This window comes from Thunnus thynnus, chromosome 23 (assembly GCF_963924715.1).
Source record: "Thunnus thynnus chromosome 23, fThuThy2.1, whole genome shotgun sequence".
NCBI classification, from domain to species: Eukaryota; Metazoa; Chordata; class Actinopteri; order Scombriformes; family Scombridae; genus Thunnus; species Thunnus thynnus.
The window spans coordinates 1,146,697-1,164,981 of NC_089539.1; the positions used below are offsets into that span (position 1 = coordinate 1,146,697).

The window sequence follows — 18,285 nt, forward strand, 5'->3', positions numbered from 1 at the left end:
TGCAATATGTTTTATGCTGGCTGGATTGTGTTTTTGTCAACATAATAAGAAAACATACAATACTGCTATGCCACATATGTATGTGGAAAAAGATCTGAGTTGCTGTAACAAAGCCTACTCTCCACACTGAAGCCCAGATCACAACTACACAGTAAGAAATCTGTTGAGTGTTTTTGTGCATGTGTGACATCTCAGAACAGATCTCCAGCTTTTCTTGTTGTTCTTGTCCTCCAGACCCCTCGATTTGCTCCTGCCTCTGCGCCTACTAAGACATGGAATCAGTCTGTGTTTATCTGGAATGTTCTAACAGAAACACCACAAGCAATATGCAAAGTGTGTTCCAGAGATTTTCTTTGAGAGATCCTGAAAGCAAGTTGTGGCTAACACTGTCAAGACAAGGCTCAGTAGAAGAGGAGCTGTAACTAAATACACAGTGTGTGCTTCACTCTGTTTGCAACATGTGAGTAAAAAACTGATCCTAGAAACTAAAGTCTACTAGAATGTATCCCTCTGCCGCAGCTTGGGAAGGAAGTTTCACACTAAATAGACTTGGAAGATACCAACTCAATTTTGCTAACTCAGATTGCTGAAGCATCATATTAGCATCAGCTGAACTCTGGTATGCATTTTTACACAGAAGGAAGGCGATGGATTTTGTCCCTCAAAGCCAGTAAAGAGAGTTTGAATTGTTACAGCAACCAAGACCAATTTCCACATACGTATTGGCATGTCAGTATTTTATTACAATGGACTTGACAAAACCCGAACCTGTTGTTTAACTGAAACCAAAATCTTTTATTGATTAAGGTGCTTTTGTCGCCTAAATTTAAACACACTTGGAACTCAGAATGCAAACCCGGTCTATGGTGTCAAAGTCCTGCACATTGTGCGCCAGCCATCCACCCCGACTTCCACTCTACGATATTAGTGCAGTACATAAATGTAGAGTTTCATTCATTTGAAAAAATATTGCATAATCCAGGCACAGATTACAATTGCCAACACAACGTAATTGTGAAAACAATTTAGTAGAATATAAATGTAATTTCTAGGAGACAGAGTTGATTGTTAAAGACCCATAACAGACATTTTTAAGACATGAAAATACTCGCTTTGAATAATAATTTGTATCTAATGACTTATAATTTAACTTTTTTTGTGGAAAAGCCATATAAGTCATTAAAATCCTCCCTAAGTGAAAGATCCAAAACACGCAAATATTTTTCATTGTAAAAGTTGAACTGCTGGACACACAATGTTTCCTACTTCAGTGTAAAGTCCATTTCCAGTGTTTGTGCACTGGAGGTCTCAGGTTTCCACATCACACTTGTGTAAGTTGCATACTGGAGCATGACTGGCTCCAAACTAGTTGTGATGTCACAAACAAGCGGCAACTATCACCCTGTTAGTACAATTTAGCTAATGTAGCTAAGCCCAAGTGTGCAGCACTCAGTGTTTACAGTAAGCTAGCATTAGCTTAGGTCTGAAGTAGCGGGGTGTGTTTTCAGAGCATGAAAAGCAACACCCCACAGTCCTTATTTGGAAGGTCCAGCTAGCTTGTCAATATACAGTCTACAGAGTAAATGTATGTACTCATCACTAATCATGAACAAAGGTAACATTGGTTGAAGGATAATGCATAATTATATAGATTGCACAGGTGTCACTAATAACTCTCAGGTCTTGGCTCTGAAGTCCCGAGTCAAGACAGGTAAATAAAGTCTATGGTGGCAGAGAAAGCTCAAAGCACTGCAACTTAAGATATACTGGCAAATAATCAAAACACAAGCAGATACACAGGTTATTTTTAATGCTATTTAATTTTTTAACCAGAGTAACTGTTTCATTTGTCTTTTCTGAGCTGAATGTTTTACATGTTACCAAATCATATGGTAACATGTAATAATCTGAGGCATCATCTGTTGTCTGTCTGCTGGTCTGCACTGACCAACGCAGATAACTATATTTTTTTGGGTGGACCGCAGGGACCAGCCCTATGAACGTGAATGTCTGTCCCTGAGTCCCTGAGTCACTGACTCACTTCAGCCACCTTTGGCCGACCAATGGTGTAGCTTCATCACTCACCTCGGCCGGGTGTCACCACTAGAGCTGCTGCAGTTATTGCTGCAGTAACGCAATCACATCACGCCCATCACAGAGTCAAGCTGAGCACCACTTCACCGCTGAATGAGCAGCTCAAGTGATGGGATATTTGTCATTCTCTCGGGCTTGACATAAAGAATGACATACCTGCCGAATGCTGACCAATACTCCTGTTGCAAAGTTGGTTTCTTAATGACAACTCTGGAATAAAGATAGACATTTAGACCATAAAGGCTGTAAAGAATAGACTACTACATAAACAAATGCATTTGAAAAGGTTACCGTATTAGTCCGAATATAAGACTTTTTTTGTTTTTCCTGGAAATACATCTGAAAAAATGGGGTTGTCTTATATTTGGTGTCTAAACAATTACATGTTCACAACATCAAATATTCTTTATGAATGCATAAAGCACTGGTGAGTGTGTTAGAATCAGTCAGTCATAAAAATGTTTCATTAGTCCAGTTTAACCTGCAGGAGTTTCTGAAGGCTCATATAAGTGTGTTTTTCTGCCATGGAGGAAACAAATTCATGACAAGTGAACAGGAGGCCAAAGCATTTTCCGACGTCTCTACTGCAGACACGGAATATGTCAAGCTGCCAGATGCTACTGTCACAGATGATAAGGAGCTCAAAGTCTTGCTAACTGCCGGAAAAAAATATTTTTGACCGCTTCCAAGAGCCTGGTATGTAACTATACTATGATGTAAGTTATATTCAAAAAGTATTTTTCCAAAAACAGGTGTTGGAAAAGGGGGTGTCATCATACAATCAGGGTTGGTATATATTTGGGCAAATATGTTATTTAGGAATCAATTATTTTATAACATCTGAGGTTTAAACTATTTTTTTGATGGTGGTTGCCATGACAGTTTGAATGGCTACACTAATTTGTGCGGTAAGGAAGGTAAGGTAAAAATCAATACCACGGCAGTTCCAACAGTCCTCACTTTTCTCATGTGACACAAGTCACACTAATACAATACACATCAAACGAGTGATCCCTCTTGAGTCATATAAGACAGATTTAATACAGCAAGTCATACAGTAAAGCTTACCTTTTTTTATCTAGAGTTAAATTTCACCAACTTTTCAACATTTTCTTTGAGTTGGTAGTTTTAGCTGAAATAATGCTTCAGGACATGTTTCTCATGAAAGGCTTCCAATGATCTCAAAGAGCAAAAGCATGAAATAGTGGAAGTAAGCAGGGAGCAAAGGAAGATAGGTGCTATGTACTACTGTATTACTGTGTCATAATAACACCACTTCACACACAGACATCTCAATGCTAATCAATAACAACACTAAACATAATAAAAGATACAAAGCCTAGCCAGGGGTTTGTCTCAGTTCAGCGGCACTGGTACAGCGCTGACTGGCAGCTGTTCTTGTTTTTAACACATCACACTGATTTCCTCCTCTTGCCGAAGACATTGTTGATGAGTTTGGCCATGGACTTAGAGCCACTAGGGCGTCTCCTGCGCTCCTTGGCCTTGCTGCCAAGGTTGGCATTCTGCACCATCTTGGAGAATATGAGCGCCACCTCCTGGTAGTGCTCAGCTGCTGACATCTCGTAGAACTGGCAGTGAAACTCGACAGCCAGACACTGACCTTCTTCATATCGCACCTCTCTCATGTGGCACAGGTCCTGTTTGTTGCCCACCAAAAATATAATAGACTCTACATCCCTGCAGATCACAGAGCAGAGCAGGGTCACACAATGTGTAGATCACTCTTGCTTTGTAGACTAAATTACAGTGGTTTTCACTGGTTCTGCTTACGTGCACACATTATTTCAACTAAAGATGTTTACATGATCAGCTTACAGGAGTGTTCTATTAATACTATTCAGTTACCATACATAAGAGTAGGCCAGATTTATGGCTCAACACACTGTGTCCACATTATGTCACAGTGCCAGAGTTTAGCTCCAACATGCTGCCTCAATCTTTGAGGCTTGGGTCAAAGATCTTTGTGCCTTGGGAGTGTTCATAAATGAGGAAACAATGGAAGGGAAGTCTTACCAATTTAGATCATTGTATGTGATATCCAGCCACTCTGACAAAGATTACTTATTTTGACGATTAATGTAATCACATGGTCTTTACATGGACACTTTACTGCCATTACTTTTTATTGTTTCACTATTGGATTATTGGTGTGCATGTAACCAAAGCTAATAATAATTGGTCAGAATCTGCTATTCAAGGTCAAAGAATCTGTTGGCAATCAACACACCCTCACCAGAGAGAAGGCATTAATCAGTGAACTCTGATGATTTTGACAATTCATCTTAACTGAAGATCTACTTGCTGGAGTTTACAGTCTTTATCAACCAGTCAGGTCACTGGCTCAGTTGGCTCACTTAGCTTGACCCCTTGACCCCCTTAGTTTGACCCCTTCCCAGGGAACACTATATTAGTGAAACAGCAACGTCCCTGAACAAGAGACTGTATGAACCCCTAGAAACAGACATCATCAGCTGTCTGTCTGATGAACTGAAGTTCCATACAATGTCAGGTGAAAACAACTGAGCCAACAACTCCATTAATTGATGAAGAGTGAAATGTGGTTGTGGATCTCAAAAAGCAAGCACCTTGAGTTTAGATTATTTGGTCAAGCTACTATGCTGTCTGAGTCTGCAGGTTTTCACACAAACCACACTGATTACTGCTGGCTGGTATGAAAACCTGTAGTTCATTTTTACTTCACTAAAACAGAGATTTCACATTGTCACAAATCACATTAGACCCTGGCAACGCATACATCATTTATACACATTTATACAGATGTGGTGACAAATGATTAAGAGACAGAGTGAAGATGATTTTGATTAGTTGATGAAAGTAATCACTCATTGTTAAGGAATTTAATTACTTGTGAGAATAATAAAGATTACAATGTGATAAATAGATTCATATTCAAACTACATCTAATATAGCTGTACATGGTTGAATGATAAAATAACTGTGTTGTAATAACTTGCATGTCTTTTTATTATTTTGATACCAATAAAGTTTTATTTTTATTTTAGACATTCTGGAATTATGCAATAATTCCGTTTTGGTGGAAAAAATTTTTTGCTGAAAAATATGACAACCTAACCTACCATTTACTATTTGTCTTATATTATATGATGGCAAAAATTGTACATACTTTATTGTCACAGTATATTATAGTGATCTTAGTCCATACCTTTTGGCAGTTCCCAGGTGTAGATCTCTGATCAGGTGCACTATGGCTTTGGCAGTGAGGAAGGAGGAATGGTCACTGATATCGTAGACCACAATGAAACCATCAGCCCAGTGGATCTGGGCATTTAAAGTAGACTTACCCTCACAGGCCTGAAAAACATAAAAATATAATTTAAAGACAGACTTATAAAGAGCTTTGTCACTACCACTGAGTGTAATATCAGTCCTGGAATGTCCTCAGAATGTGTGCAAATTAAATTAATCCTAACATTATGCAAGAGCTTAAAAACAACTAATATGTGAAGCATCTGCAAGCCAGTTGTAGTTGGCCAGTGCGAATCACAGTCCATCCCTGAGTACACTGCATACTGGCATATATGTTATAATACCTCACAGACAGCGTAGGGGGTATACACACAGTGAAAGAAAGGATGGAATACATGAAAAAAGCTTTGAACATTAACAAAGAGGTTTAGGTGAGGTGATGCTAAGAGGCAGCTGCATGCTTGACTGGCTCTGCAAATTAAGATGGATAATACTGACTAGATTTTGCTTTACACTCATTAATATTTGTTTCCCCTCAGTGACAAACAGAATGCATGACAATGTGGGTGCAGAACATGTTGAAGTGGGGAAAAAAATTAAAACACATAAGAATCATGATTGTTATCGTATATGATTTTAAACTGATTCACAAATCCTAAAACAACAATATTAACATCAGTAATAAAGTCATAACTTACAATGACGGCATGAAAATGCAGAATTCAAGTTCAACACACACAATTAAGTTATCTTGTATCTTGAAAGAAGGAAAGGGTTTAAGCACATTTTGGATTTAATAGCTTAATAATTAGCTTTGCAAGACAAAAGTAAATATTTTGTGAATACATCATCACTCAGAGACTAATGTTAGCAGAGTGAAGCAGCAAACTTAAGCACTTAACAGCACTTAAGAAACGAGTCACCCAGCACACACTGCAGCACTTTACAAAACTTCCAGCCAACTCTGGTCAGCTGAACAAAACAATCAGCCCAAAGTCTGTTTCATTGCAAAGAACTGCCCCCTACAGTGCTGTGGATGAAGATGGGATTTACTGTTGCAGCAGTTCACTGCTGGAGAGATAATCAGGTACGTTGCAGCTGTGGGTGTGTTGTGACCATGTGGGTAGCTCCTGGTTTGAAAACTGAAGCCAATGTGGAAGTCCCTTAAACCTGCATTCTTTCTAATGGCCAGCAGGGGGTGACTTCACAGGTTGCAAAAATAAGTCCGATTATATTGGGGATAATAAACCAAGAGGAGTGTTTATTCCTAATAAAAGATTTTAGCCATTTCAATTTCAAGACACCATTCATGACATCAAAGTCAATCATATTCACACCCTCATCTTCATAGTTTTTAACCATATCATTTTTCCTTATGTACTGACATTTATTTCTCCATATGAATTTGAAATTTACACTATTTATTGATTTTATCATTCTCGCTGATATGAGTAAGGAGAAGGCCGAGTAAATGAGTCTGGATAAACTATCCATTTTAAATATAAAACTAATATAAAATTCTCCCAAAGATTGTAATATCTCTCTGCAGTCATCTATTCAGGATTAATTTGCATTTGCCTATAGTATTCCAAATATTCATCTTGCCAGAGGTAGTTTTATCCTTAGAAATGACAATCCCCAAATATTTAACCTCCGTTCTTAACCTGTATGTTGTATAATGGTTGCAGGATGTTCATGTAAGGTTAACATTTCACATTTGTCTAAATTTAATTTTAAGCCTGAAGCTTTTGAAATTGTTAAATGGACTGTAAAGCTAATGGGATTTGATTTTCACTTTTTAAAAATAAAGTTGTGTCATCAGCCAATTGACTCATTATTAGCCAGGGAAGAGTAAATTCAATTCAATTCAGTTTTATTTATATAGTGCCAAATCCCAACAAAAGTCATCAGGCGGGGGTTGCATTGCTCATGTCCCCTAGAACCCCCACACTTTCAAAATTGCTGCTCAAAGATAGCTGAGCTAGCACTGCATTTCAGAGTTCCACAAAAACATGTCTGAGTCCATGGACTAGTAGGACCAAAACGGTCTTCAAGCATGTCTTCCAATCCAAAGGGGTCCTTTAATTGTATTTAATTAGGAAATGAAATACCGAAAGTTGTCCAGCAGGTTGTATAGCAGCAGCTGTCAGTTCCTCTCCAATAGTCTCAGGGCACAAGCAGTCCCTCTTTATCCAAAGTCCACCTCAAAGCTAACAGCTAACAGCAGGTGATTTGATGCTAGAGTGAGCAACTGGCCCTCACAGGGTAACTACCATAGTTACAACCATCTGAGCTCTTCTCAAACTTAATAATAAACAGTAACGTTACTGTGATCTATGTTTAATACACAATACAAACTATAGCTCAGTGTAATTTATATGAAATGCAAAACACACATTAGTCCCTAAAATAAGGAGTAAAACTATGACATGTAAAACAACATATTCCTTTGGCATTTAGCTTAAAACAGCATAAACCAAGTGAGTTTACATTCTGGACACTGAGGTAACTTGTAAAAACTTCTTGCCAAAGTCTGCCTAGCATGGTGACTAATTAGTGATTAGCTTAAATCTTTATTAGTGATTAGCATGCTAATAATCATTAATTTGGTTGTTAAAACTTTACCATAAGGCAGGCAACACATTGCCATAAGATAGACAATATTACACACCTTAAATACAAATGCTCACCTTTGTCTCTGATTATTTAAAAACCACAATAGAAATGACTTTACAAACCAAATTTGCCACCTGATTTGCATTTAGAATAGCCTATTTCATTTATGAGACAACAACAAGACAAAGTTACAAAGAACATTCTACATTACTAACTAGTTAAATAGCCGTTTCATACCTCTGATCTGTTATTCCCTAATCTGTTATCACAGCCAACGATGACTAACAGAAGCACCATTTCTAAATGCACAAATGTAACTTCACAGTACTTCAACTGTTTACTCTTCCCTGGCCTGGTGGGTTGGTCAAATGGCTGTGATTGGCTGGATGGCCATTCAATCAATCTAATTTGATCAATAGGTTTTCATATATGGGGAACTCAGTTTTGTTTCATCAATGACTACTAAGCAGCAACCTCTGGGGCTGTAAAATGAAGCCAATGCGGAAGTGCCAAAAACTGCAGTTCCTTGAATGGCTGCTTGAGGCTGGCTCCAAAAGCGAATCATTCCCCATAGACCCCCATGTTAAAATGCCCAACTTTACAGCAGAAATAAACGTTTAAAATGTTTACAACCTGGTACAAAAAATGGTTTTGGTCTCTATAGCTAATTTCTCCTTTCATGACAACTGTACGGGGGGTGAATTTTTTCATAACCCACCCATTTAAATTTTATTAAGCCTTAAAGTTATGCATAACGAAGGACATGGCTGCTTTGAGTGACCGGTCCGCCAGCCGCTAGGTGGCTTGTTTCAGCCATTCGGCCCGCCTCTTGGCCCATTTTTGATTGGCTGGGAGTTAGGCAGCGTCACACACTGCCAAGATGGTGATGGCCGGAGCACCTCACTTTGAGCTTCAAAACTGCTCTTCAGAAACCGTGTGATGTCACGGTAACTACGTCCATATTTTTATACAGTCTATGATGACCACCTCAGGAAAAAGTGAGGGGTGGGGTGGTGGAATCATGTGGAATCTGTGAAAGTGCCAGTGTTGCAACACCTGTACCACCCGTGGCTGCAATGAGCCTGATTTTGTGAAATACCTGAGGCTGTGGCATGCAATGCATCAGACCTACAATGATGAAACCATCAAAGTTAGATTGCTTTTGACTTGTAGGAGATCTGAATACGACATTATCCCCCCAACCAGAACTTTTGCTAAATCTAATTAGATCAAGCCCATTAAAAATTGTGATTATCTCAAGATCATTATCTTATGCTGCCATGCTGCCATACTGAAGGCTCTTCATAAATAAAATTTTAGTTGCTGAAAGGGAATCGGCCTGCATTGTTTTGCTTTTCATGTGCTTATTATTGTAGTTAGAAAATGTAAACAATTACAAATGAGACAGTATTTACTGAGGTGGTTTTGGTTACACATGGTGGTGATTACTGTGTGTCTCATTTTACATCATAAAACAGCAACTTTATGCATTAATTACCATCTTTTTGAAAGTGCCCCCAAAATTTTGTAAAGGCCCCAATTTTTTAGACAATGGGGGCGAAAATTGCCCTGCTGCCCGCTGTTAAATTTCCTTCACTGATATTCCTTTTTCCAACATCTCATCCACATGTGACTGAATCAGTGTTTGCATTTTTGGGGAAGTGCAATATGCACGCTTCCTAAATGGGGGTGCATGGTTTGTGTAGATTTTGTATTTGACAGCGTCTGTATTACCAAAGTCTGTGCTGGTTTTACTGAACACATTCTGATAAGACAAGAGCAAGCTGTGTATGTCAGACCTCTGTGCACTTGTCAGATCTCCACACTTGACATCAAAAGGCAGTATGGTTGGCTGTGTGACATTAGTTGGCAGACTGGATGGCGGTACTGGGCAGGTGGACACCTTACAAACGGGCTGAATCCTGGAATATCTCAGTGTCAGATAATGGGGTGAACTGCCCTAACTGCATACCTGAATGAAGCACCATAGGGCCATGTGTAGGGGTGATGATACATGCAACAGTAAAGCCATTTTCAGCAGTAGACAGTGTGCGGGCAACTGCAATACCATCCATCTCTAGTTGTCGGGTTTCAAGACAGCCACTGTAGCTGTCTGGCATGCCTGCATTGATTACGGGGGGAATCAGGGCAACTTTGCAAATCATTTCACAGCATGGCAGGACAGGGGTGTTCTCCATTATTTGTGCTGTACAGCTAGCAGGTGTGAGTATTTCCTTCCTCTCCTTTATTATTTTCTTTAGCTCTCAGACGGGATTAGATGACCAAAACTCACTTGAAGTTAACAAAACAAAAAAAAACGGGAATGGTAATGACCAGCTTACTAAGTGTACTTCAAGCTAAAGCTAAGCAAGCGGTTATTGTGGCTATTGTTAGCATATAGCTTCAGAGACTCACAAAGTTGAGCAGAATGTTATGTTTAACTTTGCCCATAAAACACAGCTTCACTCTTACAGTCAGTAGGTTTGGTGATGTTGGTGATGAATGGATGAGTGGATGAGGTAAGTGAGATACAGTTAATGAGTACCATACGATGTCATTGTAGTATCATGATTATCAAGATTATTCTTTGTATAAATTGTCATTACTGTGTGACATGACATAATAATATTAAATATGACATTATACTGTATAACAAGAAGGTGATATGCTTATTATGTTGCATAATTGAAAAACATGATCATGATCCAGACCACCACTCGGCAACTGGGCGACTAGGGATCATCTCCAATTCGGTACAGACCAACACAATTAGGCAGGTTAAACCGCGCCATCCTCTTGACACGTGTCGGAAGCTGCTTGGCTTTGGTGACCAGGCTGGTGTTGCCACCAGGAATGGCAATAAATTCAGTGATACAATGTGTAAATTTCATTTAACCAACCTGCCTAAAAAACCGAGGGAGAGGGAGAGAGAGAAAGAGAGAGAGATTGAGAGAGAGAGGAGAGAGAAATAGAAAGTCCACAACTGTGGGCGATCAAGACAAGGACTACAGCACGACCATGACACCTCTTTTTTCTGAAAAGGTGTGATAATAATGATGATAACATCTTATTATTCTTACTCCCTCTATCTGCAAACTCACCCGAGAGCAGGGCTCATAGAGCTCCAGACTAATCTGCCTCCCATCCACGGACAGACGCTTGCTGTACATGCACTCTGTGGAAGAAAGAGGGAAGAGAGCAGCAAGAGAATGAGAAAAAAATCAGGATGAGAGTCATCAATTCTCTTTTGGTCTGGGTACCTGTGTATACACACACACATGCGCGCACACACACACAAAGTGTGAGTACAATTATAAGTTCAAACTAAACTTCAAAATTTTAAAAGTGAACATGACAGTTGTTTATCAGCTCAAGACATTGCTGATTTTAGTGGACAAAAAACATGTTTTCTTTTCCTGTTTTATATTTGTTTTTAGACAAGAAGAATACTGAACAAATAGATGTGACATGAGTATTGTTTCCCTGAAATGATTTCAAGTCTGGTTAATGTTCAGCACATTTGGACACTGCCAAGTTAATTGTGAAACTGTCTGTAAAAACTATAATAGTTTTTAATGTCTGGCTTAAACGCTTTCTATACTAGTTTGTTTTGTTACTTTTCAGTGCACAATATTTCTAATTACTAATAACGAACTAATGCTATATTTCAGTATCATTTACAACAATGCTGTATTGCCAATTACAGTGTAGTTACTTTTTAGCTTCTTTCTTAGATTGTTGTGTGATACAGCCTGTGTGTGCATATTTTTTGAACCTTTGTTAAGAGGTTATCATTAATCCAAGGCCAAGGGAAAATGTATCATGAAGCAGTTCCTCTCTGCAGTGCTGATATGGCCTGGTCACAAGCCAAACAGTGGCATGCTGAGAGTGAACAAGATGAAGCTCAGGTGAAACTAGATTATTCTTGGGGAAACAATGGTCTATTGAGCTGCCATCAGAGATGTATGTGAGTCATTCTTGCAGGTCAGGAAACCTTTCAGGAATCCTGCAGAATATAATGATTACAGCCTAGCTCTTCAGATCAGATGGTGGATAACAATCTTCAAAATTACACTACATGGATCAAATATCTAGACTATGCTCTCAATATTGAGTTGCAGCCCTTTGATAGAAGCAATATTTGAATAATCTTCAAGTATAAAATGTGCATTTGTTTCATGCATAGTTGTACTGTTCAACCTGTAGTGAAATACTTGGCAGCTGGCAGAGTATATACAAGAAAGTGAGATAAGAGGACTTGGATCGAAGGTGCTGCAGAAAGACAAGCAGTGTACAGAAACTAGAAACTAGTGAACCAAAAACGACGCATAATCCAGATTGTGCCTTTTATAAACAGAAGTGAATTTGAGCATACAGTGTGTACATGCAGAAAGAAAGGGGTTACAATACTAGTTATTATAATATGCAGCATGTGTACATTTCAATTAATAATAGGACTGGGTATTGTCTAAAAATTTTCTGTAATAGTGCCAATATGAAGTTTCAGCAGTGATATCAAAATGATTCCTTTGCTGATTCCTTCCTTTAAGGAATATACTTTTCTTTTTTCAAAAATCCTTTTATTTAACAAAAGAGACCAAAGATCTCAAATGTTACAGTAAATGTTAAAAACATGCACCTATACAAGAACATACCCAAATAAATGTAAAATTTGCAAAGATTATTAGTTAAATCAGGAACATTCTGATCAAAGAATAAGTAAACCAAATCATGAATCTGGCCAGATGTTCGATGCTAATGTGTGGTAGTTGGTGACAGTTTTATTGGGAACAATTCAATTCAATACCAAGCCCTAATTAAATAATATTGAACAGTCAAATGTAGTGCAGTACATATGCAAATATGGAATTGTATTAGAATATTTGGAAAAGTAGCATGACATACAGGTATGAAATAGAACAAAAGTATTTGTGCATTAGTGTTTGTAGAATTTCAGGAGAATAACCACACAATGACTGCGGGTGAACCTGACAGTACACACTCATGCTGTGTAGTGAACATTCTTCATGAAATTCAAGAACAGATCCCAATGTTTCCAAATATGTCAGGTGGGTTTTATTTTCAGGCTTGAATATTTAGTGTAAATGTATAATATTTAGTGTGAACATCATACTGTATGCTACACTGAAAAGCTGTAACAAGCTGATGTACAATGGGTATTCCGAACATGATTTTCCCAACCCAAGCTACTTAAGGGGTAATACAAGGGGAAAGGATTATACAGGGTTAACTCAAATTAATCAAGAATCATGGCGTTCAGTTGTATCTAAGTCTACTTGTATCAGTGGACTTCATAATTCAGGAGTAGCCTAATAATGTATATAATAATGATAATAAATAATAAGAACACAATATGTTTAATACAAGTCAGGATTAACAGTGGAAGTCAGTTCTCACTCATTCAGTCCGCTGGCTACACATATAGAGGCAGCTGTGCATGTTTCTGATCACATAGTTTCTTTTCAAAAGGCAAATAATTACCTGAAGAGGAAGCGTACTCGCCAATAAAGCGCCGGGTGAGGAAACGGACGATCAGAGCTGCAGAGTGCACACAACACACACACACACACACACACACACACACACACAGAGAAAGAGAGACAGAGAGAGAGAGAGAGAGAGAGAGAGAGAGAGAGAGAGAGTTCAGATTGTTCAGAAGCAGCAAATTGTTTATCTCTGACACACAGCAACTTGCTCCACAGCTCTCCTACCTGATTTCCCGACCCCTTCACTTCCCAGTACAGCAATCTTGATCTCATTCATGTTCTCTGTGAAAAGAAGACTAGGCTCCGCTAGAGAAATATCCCTCAAATATCATGCTTTACAGAGTCGATGTGAGAAACAGCAGGGTCACAGTCAGCATCGGCAGAGCTGATGAGCTGCAAGGTGCAACTCGACGTCCCTCAGCTGCAGACTGGCTGGTGGGCGGCCCCTCAGGAGTGGCACCACAGCAGAGGAGGCTGGCCAGGGTAACAGCAGAGCAGGAGGACAGTTATATCCATCCATCCATGTAAAGAACATTTTTCAATTTCCTTTTTCTCTTTTATATTTTATTACTCTTTTGTTATTCTGTTTTTTCCTTACCTATACTTCACTGGAAAATAACAAAAAGGACAACAGAAAAAATGAAGTAAGCATAAAAACATGAGCATTGACAGGAATGATACAAAATGAAAATAACTATGACATCAGTCTCATAATTGTAACTGTGACAGACCTGTCTATGAGGTACCCCTCCCCTCATCCAATACATGCTGGGATAAGCTTCTGTGACACTGATCAGGAACGGTGGTTACAGACACATCGCCTAGTAATAATGTCAACATATATTACCTTTGCATTTTATGTACACTATTAAATACAAAAGTGATCGATCCAATTGCACACAGGTCCGGTGGACCACCTGCCAGACACTGCATTATCTAATCAGTGGATTACAATTGTATATATATTATGTTGACATTGCGTCCCCTGTATCAACGTAAACTTTAGGAATATAAAATTTCTTAATATTTGTTATGTCCGACAAGAGTCACATTGTGAGGTGCAGTGGCTACTAGCAGGGCTTTAACCTTTGTGCACTGATGTGCCTTACTTTCATTAAACAGTGTACATGTTTCTCTTTTTGACATGTAAAGCCAGGCTGAACAGGCTGCTGACTGGCATTCAAACTCACTAGTAGAATTCCAATGAGTACTTCACTGACCACAACGTGCAGAGACCATCCCGATGCCCATATTTGCAGTATTTGCAAGAAGTCGAGTGAGTACTGCGTAATGTATTCCCAGTGCCTGTTCTTGCTGATGAGTGTGGAGATTTATCAGAGCTTTGTAGGAAACAGTTACAGGTTAATGAAGCCTTCCTGTGTCTCATGCAAATACACAGCTCAATCAAGCTCAGATTTGTTGGTTTTATTTAACATACTTATGTTCACATAATGAACATGAAGTTACATGCAGTTACAATCTGATTACAGTAAAAAAAAAAAAAGTGCATATGTCTATTGTATATAAAACATATCAGTTAGAATGTTTTCTGTATGACACAATTTTTAAGAAGGGAAGCACCTATTTCTCAGAATAATTTATAAATGGATATGATATTTGTAGTGCCGCCAGCCCATACAAAGTGCAGATGATGTTATTGGGCACTGGAAACTTTTAAAGGGTTGTTAAAGAAGCAAGTTGGCAGGCCAGAGTATGTGCAAAAAAAGGTGATGTTTATTAACAATATATTAATGAGGGTGAGTTAGACTGATCCAAAGCTTTCAAAACATATAGAGCAACAGTGATGAAGAATTTCTCTGTTACTGCTGACAATCACAATCACCTATGATCAAACACACACAGCTATGAGTGAACCAAATTATACAGAATGTCATTTACTAACTCTATCTATGTATCTATCTTGACAATGCCTACTGACTCACTGCTTATGAAAATAGCAGAGTTTTGATAATAAGTGATAACCATCTATGGAAGTTCTGCCATACCTGTCTAGTGTTTGGACATGAATATGTTTCATGTATCCAGAATACTTTACTTATTCCAAAGGAAAGTGAACATGTCATCAACTTCAACTTTTTAATGTCTGTTGACCTAAAACCAGCTTACGACTGCATTATTATAGAGGCTGATAAAACTTGCCTACTACCTAGTGATGTATGAGTGTGCACTTTAGTGCTCAAAATCACAAGTATGGGTATTGGGACAGACCCATACTTTCCCTTTATTGTATACTGTGGTAATTAATGGAACAAAATGCAAACCTGCCTAATGCCTTCCTTGTACTTTCTTTGGTTGTGTTTTCTCTCCCATGTTCAATTAAAGTGGCTCCCTGCGGGGAGCATGATTGTTATTAAACACATCTGACCCCATCTTTTTTCTTCTCATATTTTATATCCTCTGAAGCAACTATTGTGTTACTTTCACTGTTTTTCATTTGAGCTTGGTTCAGGTCTCTGGATGAAACTGCATACTTCTGAGCTCTACAGACCCTCTGGTACTGTAAATCCTGATCTTACATAACGTTTTATTATCTAACCAACTTTTATACATAAACAAACATAGGCAAAATTCATATAGATCACAAATGATAATGAAGTCTCAAATCATGCAGTCAGAATATTCATGTGACTTAGTGAAAGAGAGGTGTAGAATAACACAATATTAGGATTGTGTTAAATTTCAGCCAGCACCCACACAGCAACATTTCACAGCTAAAACTACCTCCCTGTTCTGAGCATGGCTAATAAAAACAAGTGTGATTATGATTCTGACTCTGAGGGACTGATTTCAAGGATGAATGATTACATTATCACTGCCATGTATACTGATTATTATACATCCTATCACATAATGTAAATCAATAGCATCCTGACATAAATAAGTTATCCTCTGTCAAAGTTGTGTGTTCTGCTCAATGTAAGAGATATGCTCTCTGCTCTACAGGACTATTTAAGGGGTAAAATCCCAGTCAAGACTTCCAATGTACTTTGTCAGCTAAATGCATGTAATGTTGCATTACAGACAGGATCTGATATACTCCCTTTTCTCTCAAGTCACTGAATGGGAGCACGTAGGCAGTACAGAGATATATGAGTTTATTTTTATTCATTGAGGTTCTTCAGTGTGTCCATTTTCTCCTTCATGTTTCTCATGACACTCTCAGACACACTCAGATTATAAGTGATCATAGCAAACATGTTTCTTGTGAAGGCGGTTGATGTATTATTTTAACACTGGCCTCTACCACTATGTACTGGCATTCAGGGCTCTTGCTGAAAGAGTAATAGTTTACATTATTCTCTTGCACTACAGTCTCCGTTTTACAGTTTATACTGTCCTTTTGCACTAGTGTCTTGTTTTACAGTTTGCATTGTCTTTGCACTACTGTCCTGTCTATATTGTTTTTGCACTACAGTCTTTGTCTTTTGCACTACTATGTTATGCAAGATTTGTTCAGTTTATGTTTTTATGTTTTATGTTGGGTATTTTTTGTCTTGCACTGTCCACCTATTTAACCGTTGCACCATAACCTCCTGGGAAATGGTATTTCATCCCAAATGTACTGTATACTTCTATATGAATGAGTTGAAGAGAGTCTGAGTCTGAGTAAAATGTCGATAAGCCTAAAGCTATTTTAATCAGTGAGCTGCTAGAGGCATAATGTGGGTTTTGGGGAGATACTGTAGTTATGTAACCTTTTGCGCTAGATGGTTTGTTACACAGAACCATTCTCCATGGAAATTGTTTGGAAAAGGGAAGGCACTTTCAAAAAACTTGAAACTACTTGGCAGGTGATTGGATGAACCATCTGTCTATCAATGTCTGTCACTGTCTTACCTTGCACATGATGGATTCTCGCATGATCTTGACATGTTGTGATCTTGCGAATCCAGTAAGTAGTTACATAATGAGGAAATAAATACCAGAACTAACTCTGTACCCCGTGTAGATGGCTGACTCTGCTGCTCCATTCATTCAACAGTTCATGGACCCATTTCCCAAAAGCATCTCAAGATAATTGTAAAATCCCTTTTACAAACTTTCAAACTTATGGGGGTGTTCAGACTGACATTAGCTCTGAATGAAAAAATGCAGCCCTCTCATTTGAATGGGCACATGCAACACACCACAGCGGTAGTCCAGCAAAAAAGTGGAACCGGGCTTTTGGTGCAACACAGCGTGACGTCATCTGGCAAGGTGCTGCGTTGGCCAATCACTTACAAGCAGGTGCACATTCCTGGTAAACTTGACGTGACGTAACGTGAGTGTGCTGTTTTGGCTGTTTACCTCGTGATCACTGCAATGAATCATAAAACAGTTGCTGCCATGATAACTTTCCAGAGATGTAAAATCCTGTCTGTAAATATTATAAACCACTATTTACTGTTTTGGCATCTAATAAACCTTTAAACTCATTCATCTGTGGCTCCAACTCAACTTCCTGGATTGTATTTCATTGTCTCACCAGTCACTTAAACATTATACTCCCACCAACACAGCTCCTTGCATTGCAGTGCTAATTTAAACCACTTAAGAGATGTTTCCCAAAAGCATCATAACTGAAGACACTCTTTGAAATGATCATGGATTAACGAGTGTCTTCTACCCACTTGTAGGAGGCTAAGAACATTGTTTTATTAAAAATCTGGGTTGTTTTTGTTCATATAGGCCCGGTTGCACTGGGTGACATGTTCATTCATTTTGAAGAGTTTGGTCACATTAGTTTGTTAAGAAACGGCTCCAAAGACTAATAACAGCGATCACGTTTTCTCACTTTACTTCATCTCATGTTGCAGTG

The 18,285-nt window shown here is 38.5% G+C and overlaps 1 protein-coding gene and 1 long non-coding RNA gene across 2 annotated transcripts in view; one reads left to right on the top strand and one right to left on the bottom strand.

Annotated features, from left to right (window-relative positions):
• Nucleotides 1–18,285, top strand: part of LOC137175612 (uncharacterized) — a 417,849-nt gene that overhangs the window by 134,568 nt on the left and 264,996 nt on the right. The gene's annotated exons all lie outside the window — the stretch shown is intronic.
• rergla (RERG/RAS-like a) lies at nucleotides 1,862–13,870 on the bottom strand. Its single transcript, XM_067581622.1, has 5 exons — nucleotides 13,692–13,870; nucleotides 13,462–13,518; nucleotides 11,061–11,134; nucleotides 5,300–5,448; nucleotides 1,862–3,792 (listed from the first exon to the last, which is right to left on the bottom strand). Exons 1-5 carry the CDS (start codon nucleotides 13,741–13,743, stop codon nucleotides 3,507–3,509), a joined length of 618 nt encoding a protein of 205 aa, XP_067437723.1. The 5' UTR covers nucleotides 13,744–13,870; the 3' UTR covers nucleotides 1,862–3,506.

Coding starts and splice junctions, on each gene's coding strand:
- rergla (XM_067581622.1), bottom strand. CDS start 13,743: ATGAATGAGATCAAGATTGCTGTACTGGGAAGTGAAGGGGTCGGGAAA. Junction 11,135..13,461: donor CGAGTACGCTTCCTCTTCAG/GTAATTATTTGC, acceptor TTTCTTCCACAG/AGTGCATGTACAGCAAGCGT. Junction 3,793..5,299: donor CACCTGGGAACTGCCAAAAG/GTATGGACTAAG, acceptor TGTGATCTGCAG/GGATGTAGAGTCTATTATAT.